The 10,757-nt window shown below is 37.0% G+C and overlaps 1 protein-coding gene across 1 annotated transcript in view; it reads left to right on the plus strand.

The window, feature by feature from the left end:
• LOC108087731 (putative uncharacterized protein DDB_G0271606) overlaps positions 1–9,823 on the plus strand; it is a 34,557-nt gene extending 24,734 nt beyond the window's left edge. The window contains exons 2-3 of the mRNA XM_017185251.2: positions 2,402–2,562; positions 2,653–9,823. Coding sequence (XP_017040740.1) covers positions 2,402–2,562; positions 2,653–2,712 — 221 coding nt within the window. The 3' untranslated portion in view covers positions 2,713–9,823. The remainder of the gene's footprint in view (positions 1–2,401; positions 2,563–2,652) is intronic.
• Positions 9,824–10,757: the final 934 nt, after the last annotated feature.

Genomic DNA, 10,757 nt, shown 5'->3' on the forward strand with positions numbered 1-10,757 from the left:
CAAAAATCAATTTAAAGTTCAATAGCCTCAGTAGCTAGCTAACTGACTGACTGACTGAGTGGGTGGGTGGTTCGTTGGCTCGGTGGTTCGGTGGGTCGATGGGTTGTTGGGTGGTGCTCGGGCTGGAGCTTGGCTCACTTGGCCCAAAAAAGAGCAAGCCAACAAATGCAACCGAAATTTCCCTCAACTTTACAGAGCTGCAACAATTTGCAAGTTATTTGTGTGTGAAATTAAGTTCAAAGTACAAAATGTGGGTTGCAGAAACAGCCAGAACAACTGGCAATAAAACTAATGGCATTCGTTGGTCGCGAGACAACACTGCGTATGCGTAATGTATGCAGAAAATCAGCATAAAGCAGTGCATATTCAGACATTTTCTTGAACCCCTTTCTCCTAAGCTAAAAACGTGATCAAGTGTCCATTGATGCAATTATGCGGCGACCAACGGAGTTGATAAATGACAATCGTGAGACATTGTCATCGCCATTCGCCATTCACCATTCACCATTTGCCATTCGCCATTCAGCACTCAGCATTAACTGAATCATCGTCATCATAACCGTAACCCAGGTGGTGGGCCCTCTTCACAATGCAAATGGCCCTTTGGCACGCCACGCAGTTGGAGTCGGAATCCCCAGGTGAAAGAGGCAGGTGGCTGGTTGAATTTTCTGCTATTCTGCTGTAGAAAGACATCAATAGATTCCCCCGCTGACAGCCGAACAACATTCCCGGGGAACAAACAAACAGTCGAGTGTCGGGTTTCAGCTGCACTGCATTTATGCTGTGTCAGGTGGTGTTGCAACTGCCACACACACACACACAACAACTGAATTGCAACTGCTGACAGCTGAAGGGTAGCAGGAGCAGCAGGAGCAGCACTCATGTTTAGTTTCGGGCAGACAGATCAACTTAATGAATGGTTTGCACTTGGCACGACTTCAGCGTGAGCGGGAGAAATAAAATTAATTTAAGGAGCGCTTGCGACAGTTGCTAATGAAACATCTCATTCGATAGAAAATGTTGATTGCAGCAATGACATTAAAAAAATCGCAGAGTTATCAGAGTTAGCATTTAAAGGGGAAGTGAATGAATTGGGAGTATCTCCTCGAATCAAACTCAAATGTCACAAACTCATTTGATTGAATTTCCCAATTAAACCAATCATTGTTAGTAAAGCTTTTTTTTTGAAGTGAGAACTGTTTACCGATAAATCAATCAAAGTGGCGCTTCATTTAATTGCCTTTTAGTTTCCAGTTTATGATCAAATGAAATGCTAGTTAAAAATAATGAAAACAGTTTTGTGTGCCAGATAAAACTAATTAATGACCCCTCCTCGGGGCCGTGATAGAAATAGATTAAATCCTTGTTAAGCTGATGCTTAAAACACCTGCTAATTAAATACCCGTAGGCCTGCCAAGTGCTGTTTATTTCCCGGATAAACCAGAACTAAAGCACCGAATTATTAAGTGGCAAAGCTGGTCGCGTGGCAAAAACCAGAACAGAACAGAGCAGAGCAGAGCAGAGCAGAATAGAATAAAATAGAATATTTTGGATGCAGCCAAAAATAGCACAGGAAAGTTTTGCAAGAGCAAGACGACAAGCGGCGGAAATGGCAATTGGGGAAAAGGGGGTGGAGTGGTTGAGGAAAAGAGGGTGGTGGGTGGTGGGTAAACCTATACGGACAACTTGAACAGCAGATCCCAATATACAAACATGCAACCGGCATACACACACACAAACACACACACATGTGCCAGCAAAACTAAACCGGAGGCGCCAACATGTCCTACAAGTGATTTATTTTTATGTATTTGTTGGTGGAAGGCAGCGCAGAAAAAAAGGGAGAAAGAGGAAAAAAATGGCAAACGAGAATGGAGAAAAGGCGAGCAGCACAAAGTGAAATGCCACAAAAAGTAAAGTTTGTATTTCAGTAGTTGTTTTTGTTGTTTTCGACGGCGGTGGCGGCGGCGGCGTCGGTGCAAGCGAAGCCAGCCAAGCCAGGATTTCCCCCCAAGCCCCTCCTCCTCCTCCTAAATCCGCCCTCCATTTCCCCAGTAGAGCAGAATCAGCCGCAGAAAGTAGTAAAGTAGCGAATGTGAAACTATTTATAACAGCAGAAAAACCTGCTAAGCGGCCACACAAACAAAAGTGCAGCTGGTAGGGAAAAATACGTAGAAACGTAGCATACTTCTATGCGCCGGCCAGCAAGTTGCAACATTTAGACGCAAATCATGGCAGACATTAGCGTGTGCAAAAGTTTTTCGCTGAACGATTTATGGCTAAAGTTTCGGTGCTTCTTACCTGGCAGGGATTTTATGCAGGGGCTATGTGGGTTGGGGGGATTGTGTTCCAAAAGAAAGCCATTTTGACTGACTGTCAACCGTTTTTTTTTTGTTTGCAGAATGTCCCACCGCCATGGATGGCATGGAACGGTTCGCCTGCCCGATTCCCGACCGGCAGGGCAGGTATCGCTGCATAGACGATCATGTGCTGTGCGACGGCTTCATCGATTGTCCCGACGGCGAGGACGAGGACCGGAGGTCCTGCATGTTCTACAAGACGGTAAGTTCTGCGAGAGCCACCACGGCGTATACTTAATGTCACAATACTAATCGTGTTTCTTCGCCTTCGATTTATCTTGTTTCCTTGCAGACGAAGGCTCACTTGGATGTGTTAGCGGATGCGTTACTGCGCTGGGCGCGAGGGCGTTAAGCTACACCCCCACCCACCAAACACACACACACACCCCTTCACACACACACACAGAAAGACACTCTTTAAGACACAGAAAACACACCACACTCACACACAAGTACACCTAAAGAACTCACTCTAAACATTAATGACAAAAATTAGTTTTTACGTGACCCGAGTCAAGCAAACCCTATTAAGTTTAAACATTACTCAGAAAAAACCACTCACACTGACAAGCCAACCACCCGAATGTCCTTTGAGAGACGAGAGGGGAGAGCTCCCGATAAATTCCCGAGAAAAGCCGATACCGATACAAAAAAAAAAAGAAAACAAAAGAAAAGTGCAGCTTGCAGAAAGCTGATTGGATTGCCAAGTAAGAGAACAGAAAGCTATGATTAAAAACAAAATGAGGCAGCAATTATGCTTAATGAAAAGGTATGATTATTATTACACTATTATTATTAAAATTAACTTAATGAAAGCCCAAGAACAAAATGCAGTTATACATATTAAAGCTAAATTATAATTCAACCAAAAAAAGGACAACAAAAATAAGACAAAATCGAGCGGTTTTTTTCGTTTTCAATTTGTTTCGCAGGAACAGAAAAAAAAATGATGAGGAAAAACAAAATTGGGCCTAACTATTTTTAGTATATATTAAACAAATATATTATAAATATATCTTACTATATGAAATATATTTCGTGTACATTATTTAATTATACGTGTATTAAAGTTTAAATGTTAAATAAACCAAATGAAATGAAATCAAAACGAAGCAAGCAGAAAATAAAGCGATAAAAACACGATGAGGCAGCAAGCAAAAGAAGAATGAAATTATATATACATATACACAGAAAAAAAACCGACATTAAATATATATTAATAGTATACATATACCGATAACAAACAAATATACAATTGAAGGAAAATATTGCATTAGGTTTTATTGCTGATAACTGAACAAGCTAATGAGTGCAATATAAAATACTTATATACAATGCAATAACAGCAAGATTAGCGACAAAAACAAACATTTACAACTTAGACGATGAAGCAAAACATTTACATAAAGAAAAAGACTTGACTTCATTAAAACCCAGTTTTGTTCGATAGTTGAGGCTTCAAATCATTAACTCGTTTCGTTTTGTTTAGGGTTTTCTCATTATTAAAAATACTTTTGCCACTATAAATGATTTGCTATGTTTTAATTTCCATCATGTGTGTAAATAATACTTTCAATTATCGCCTTTGGTTGACTGTAAAGATCTGTCCCAACTCCACCAAAGTTTTTAGTTTGTTCATGAGTGACAACAGTTCTCACGGAAACGGCAGCTATCTGTAGTTAAGTAAATTTATTTACATAATTAACGTATATTTAAATAACAATGGACTTATAAATATACATAAACCGATAAGCTTCTAAGCGAAAACGAAAGTCTTGTAAAAATGCTAAATAACACTTATCCAGTCTCGACCTTTTATCCAAACCATAATTGTTTTTATTTCGACTCATTTTGTATATTTTATTCTCGCTGTTCTCTCAATTGGAAACGCTGAAAATTCAACCTTAAACCAATAATGTTCTGGTCAAAGAAATTATTCGCTTTTATTACGCCTTTTAAAGGGGGCGAGTTCCCAACACAATCAATCAATTAAGAAATACAATCAAGCAAATTTTTAAGCCGAAATTTACGAATTAAAATTTTTAAACGGTTGTGTATGCAAACAAATAACAACGGAAAGATAAACGCAAGCGAATAAATGGCGCATATACAATAATAATGAGTACACTCTAAAGCGATTTTCACCCATTGCATTTCCTGCGTTTCCCTCGGAATTTCCCAGTTCAATTTCCGTTTTTCATTCAACCGCCGGTTGCACAAGATGCGTGTTTTAATAGCGCTTCATTTCACGGATCCGCAATCAATCGATATTTTCCCTTTTATTTTTTCGGTCCAATGTATGCATGTTACTCAATTGCTTTGTGTAAAAACCTAAACACGTTTAATTATTTTAAATGGAATAACATATGAAATTGCGAGCAATAAAATTTCATATCTTATACACAGTACGTATAAAAAATTGCAAACAAATTATATAAATCTAATTGAGAATACGTTTACGAGTAAGTTTTTATTTCACATCGATCCCCAAACTCCTGCCCTCCTATATCAACGATCTTCGTTATTAACCAAAAGCAAAAAAAAAAAAAACCAAAAACAAAAAACAAACATATATAGGAGACAACCTTGGTGTTTTCTTTTAATTTATTGGTTCAGTAAAACATTAAACATAAATAACTGCAAAATAACCCACCTTTAAATATAAATGAAAGTAAATTAATAATAACAATTTCTATACCATACGAAGATACTAAACGCAAGACAACGTGTGTATAACTCTAAGATAAAAAAGATAACTACCGTAACGAATACGAATACGAATACGAATAATGAATGTATATGCAACTAAATGTAATCCTTGAAATTATGCACAAATCGAGAATCCAAACAAAAAGAACAGAAGCGCACTAAATACTACAACCAGAGGACAAAACAACCAGAAAACAAATCAAAGACGAACAAAACTTTTAATCACATTTTTTGAACGAACGACAATTGAGGTAAAGGTATAGAAAAAAGAACACACACACACAGACATACAAATACATATATTTTTGGCCTATTTTTCTATAATCCTAACAAAAACAAGATTGAAATTTTAAAAGCTAAACGACAACTTCTATAGGGACAAACCAAAGGAAATGACATAAGTTCGACTGTAAATAACAAAAGCTAACGAAGAGCTCCCAATTGATTTTAGGTTCTGATTGAACGAAGTACTAACGAAGATCGTTTAATAACGTTTCAATTATCTTTCCTATATACTTGTGTTTTATTCCATTACTTTCCTGCCTGTTAAAAAAGGATTATTTTTCTAATTACGCCTTTGCGTCTTGTACGCTCTCATAGCAAACAGTATTGTGTATAAAAAGAACAATTTGTAAATAAACTTATTACGTCTAAATTACATAAGAATACATAAAGTTTTTATTTTTGATTTCGAACGTTTTACACTTGTAGAGTATTTAGTTAAAAGTTTATTTTTTGAATACAACGTAAAGCGAGAGGCAAATTAGCGAGGAAAACCCAAAAGAGAAAATGCAGAACAAAAGCTGAAGAAAAAAAGAAAAACACAATTGTTGAATGTTAAAAAAAGACACATACACATATACAAAACAACCATAGGTACATACACACATACAAGTATAAACGTATATATAAGAATATATAGTACACTCGACAGCCCTTAAACCTGTATTTATTTGTATTTGTATATTTGCAGACGAGAAAAGAAATATGAAATATGAAAACAAAAAAAGAAAACAACATCAAAGAGAAAGATGGAGGGTATAATTAACTATGAGTAGCCAATGGCATCAAGAAAAGCGAATGCCATTCGCACAAATTATCGAAAGAAATTACGGTCTATCAATTTTATTGATTTCGTCTTGTCCAAAACTCCTATTAATTAGTATTTGCTGTAAATAATTTTTGCCTGCCTCTTTTTTATCTCGCCGTCTCTGTCTCTGTCTCTATCTTTCTCACACTAATTTCACTTGTGTAGGAGGTATAGTTTTAGCATAATTCCCTCTTTTAATTTAAACAACAGTTTTCTTAACTACTTATAATAATTAATTATATATTATACGAATATATGATAATGCAGAAAAAAAACCCAAGAAAATACACAAAAAAACAAAGAAAAAATGAAAAACAAATACACAACTTAATATACACTGAAAACGAAACCCAAACATGCATTTCTGATTTTCTCTTCGTTACGCTCACAAGATTTTGGAATACTTAGCCAGTATATATTATTTTCTTTCCACAAACAACAACAACAACAACAACAACAACGACACCAGACAACACAAACACGAAGAAAAACAAGTAAGTCAAAGGCATGTGTAGGCGATCAAATACCAAACAATAACCTTCTCATGGATCCAAAACCCCGAGCACATATTTACCTTTTTAAGTTCGTAATGCAGAAAAGTAGAAGTTCAGTTGTGGCAAACTAGGAACACTTTCCCGAGTGCTTTTGTTTTTCCCCCGCTGAAGAGCACCTGAAGCCGCAAAGTTTGAGATTATGCCAGGAATCCTTGGATCCCTGCTGAATGCCTTTGGTAAGTTGCGCGGGCTTTGGTCCTTTGGCCACATGGAGCTCTTCACTTGGCGGTCAGACAAACTTTTCAACGAGGTCTAGAAAATAGTTATGCTTTTATATTACTCCCCAAGTCAAGTACACACAACTAAGTCGAAGCACAAATGTCAACTTTAATGGAAGTAAATGTAAAGTGTTTGCAAAAAACGGAAAGGATTTGGTATTGCGATTTTGAAATTGAAATTGACAAGGTTAAGAAGCGGTCAACGAACGACAAGAGTAAGAAATATATTAATAACCACAAATAAAATATAAATGTTAGTAAAACTAGGTGTAGCCACATAATATTTTCGCTTTTGCTGAGCACAAAAGTGTTAGCCATCGCTTGAAACTAATATTCAACAAGTAAATCATATGTACTCGATGTAGAACCGTGTTTAGTAAGATCTAAGATGCACCTGAACGAAAGTTGAAAAGTTTGTGCGTGAAAAGAGTTTATTGAGGCATTGGAGGCTGCATGCAACGCGGCAACAACGAGTATTAACAAGCCGCAGGTAAAAAAGACTTGGACCTAAAGTGGCCTTCAATGGGCATCAGGTGTTGTAGCCATTGATTCGGGCCAGCTTTTTATGGCCATGCCACGAAAAGCCGCACTCAATGCGAAAACAACCAGAGCCACTGATGCAATTCAACGCCACTTTTAATCCGCTTCACGTAAACATTTATCGCTGACCACTTAAATATAAACAAAAGTTGATAAAACTGTCTATGAAAAGATTCCAAACAAGTCGCTAGAAAATATCTTTGAGTAAGTTGTAACGCTTTGCATGCAAATTGCCGAAAATAAATTACTTACAAATGCAATTTGACCAGCCAAAATCAATTTGAAAGAAAGTGAAGAGCTTTAGAAATTTAACAACATTTTTGGAAATTTATTACAAGCAGTTGAAGGGATTCAGAAGTATCTGTTAACCAAAAGCAGCCTTTATAACTTTTAGTTTCTAACAACTTTTTTATTGATTGGTTTTTAATAATTTTTTCCCAAATTACCATCTAATTTGTTGCAATTACTTCCAGCCAAGCATGCTCGTATTTATTAATTCAAACTTAATTGCACCCATTAAGTATTCATGCAACTCATTAAAATTCCATGACAACTTACACAAGCCAAAACACACACACTCTCGCCAGCTCTAATAAATTATGTTCGATTGAAACAATTAGCGGGACAAATTAAGACAAACAATTAGCATAAACAATTTTTGCACTGTTGCACATTTTATGTGATAAATAATTATACCAAATCAAAAAGGGAAAAATGAAACACACAAGTTATATATGTATTGACATGCACCGCAATTGCACTTAGCTAAAAATTATGATGGAAACAAGGACACCTGAATTCGCATTAGAGCCTGATTAATTAGTGATTCTTTTTATGTGCATCGTTGTTCTAGTAACTGCACAGATCAGCACAGAAAGATACTCCCAGCAGGAAGGAAGCCATCTCGAGTTGGTGGGGCCAGCAGATCAGTCTTCCACGGCACCAGAACCCCCAATACTCCAGATCCCCTCCTAAAAAAAAACATAAATCCCCATTTAGCTTTGGACGCACAGGGATCAGAGTCCCCGAAAACCCGATCATCAGGAATGGCCAGTTTTAATGGAATCAAGTGAATATTTTCGAGCTATAAACATAAGTAGTCACAAGTACCTTAAATGCAAATCGAAATGTATGTGGGAGTTACCACGATTGGCCACGCCCACTGCAACAATAAGGGGCGTGTGGGCGGGCTGAATACATACATTCCCTAGAACATGCACACAATCAAGGCTTAAAAGCAATCCGTCCTCAATTGACACTTTTGAGCGGAATCCTCCACAAAACACTCAAGCAGGCCGAGGAGTTCGACTCTCGAGTTTAATTAGGTCTTAACTATGCCCCCTTCCCTGTGACCACGCCCCCATCCCCTGCACGCTCACACACATATGCACACACACTCACGCACTGAGAAGCAAATGCACTTAAATTGTAAATGTTGTGATTATATAGCACCGCCTCAAAGTATGCACCAAAATTTTTGACAAATGTATTTTTGCACTATTTTTAAATGCACAAGCAAAAAGCGCCCAGTTTAACGAAATTAAACAAGTATTTTAACTAAATTAGTTCTTAAATGTTGAATATGAAAGATATACCTAAAACAACAACCTGGTGAGGGATTTTCCTTTAACGTTCTTATGTTAACTTAAACCAAAAGTCAAGAAAAGTCTGCGAAACATTTTATTCAATCGATATGCAATGTAAATACAGAACAAAGTGGTACGGAAGAAGGCTACTACGAAGTCGAAGTAATTTAGAGATTGTCACTATGTAAATAGACCAAAAACCGAACACAAAAACAGAGGAAGAGGAGGTAGAAGTGGAAGGACGAAGGACGAAGAGAGAGCCACAAGGAAGTGGTAGGATCAGGCGACAAAGGACGATGTTTTTAACTTTAATTAGAAAGTGTTTTATGTATTATGTACGTACGAGTATGGTAGCCCACACAGGAAGTCCTACTAATAATTTCTAAGCCATTTAACTTGTAAATTATTATGGTTATAAATGTATAATGTAAATGAAAGCGAGTCGAGTCGAGTCGAGTATATAGTGTTTGGGATCGGAGGATGCGGGTGGATGAGAACCCGCGTAGGATGACAACGCGACTCCGGCAGGAACTACCAGATATATAGATGTGTACATGTGTATGGTTATAAATTACACCTACTTCAGTTCGCCTACGAGTCTAAATACATATAGGTACATAGCAGATATATATATATATATTTCCAACTGGTGAACCCAAAACTGGACTCGAGTTCAAGCGACAAAAAACCCAAAAACACAAAAACCCAAGCCCAAAAACAAATAGAAACCAAATGAAAACGATACCATTATTAATATTGAAATTTAATTATATGCGTTTGCGGCATAAGGAAAAAATGTATTACCAACAAAAATCTCTATATATATACACAACAAACTAATTTATGAGATTATATATATACATATGACAGCAACAGAAGTATATGTAAAATTAAATAAAAACGAAGCCTCAGTCAGTATAAAAAGTCGAACGTATTATTTGCACTCATTCGGAATGGCCAGCCAACCCAATTGTGGCAATTGTGGCGATGGGAAAAACAATTTTGTATCCAGCATCAGGTAAATTTTGCTTTGTGCATCTCCTCAGATCATTTCTTACAGCAATTACGCATTTCGTGCCTTTCATTATTTATAGAATAGCTATACTATGGAAGGGGAATACTCTCTGTGAGTTTTAATGGCCAGACTTTTCTGGCCCGCAAATTTATATTGTTCCTTTCAGTGGCATTCATTTAAAGTATCAGCCTTGGACAATAAACAGAAACATTTCTCATTTAAAATAATTACCCCTTTAATTTGAAGTTTAGTTGCTGTTATTGTATGACAAATTAATCTTAACTCATGCAAATTTGGCAAGTTGTACTTCTACTAAAATGACGGAACCGTTTTAGCCAAAACTTCTTTCCTGTTTGAACTTACCCCAAAGCAACTTCGAAAGTTCAAGGCCAAGCGCAAAGATAGAAAAATATTATTTTGGCGTTTCTCATCCGTTTGATCCTCTGATTAAGCGTTTTAATGTTTCAACTTAAGCTCCCGGGATTTAAGGGAGTTTTGGCCGCGAATGCGAGTATTTTGTAAACAAAACAGGTGTCGTAAATTTTAATTAGCGTTAGCCGAAAACTAATTTCGTGTTAATATCAAAAGCAACAATGTGGGCGTGGGCGGACATTACACCCCGGAGTATGCGAGTTACCCTATTCTGCGGCTGCCAATTTACGCTTAATTAGATGGTTTCCCAGAC

Source organism: Drosophila ficusphila, unplaced genomic scaffold (genome assembly GCF_018152265.1).
Source record: "Drosophila ficusphila isolate 14025-0441.05 unplaced genomic scaffold, ASM1815226v1 contig_414, whole genome shotgun sequence".
NCBI classification, from domain to species: Eukaryota; Metazoa; Arthropoda; class Insecta; order Diptera; family Drosophilidae; genus Drosophila; species Drosophila ficusphila.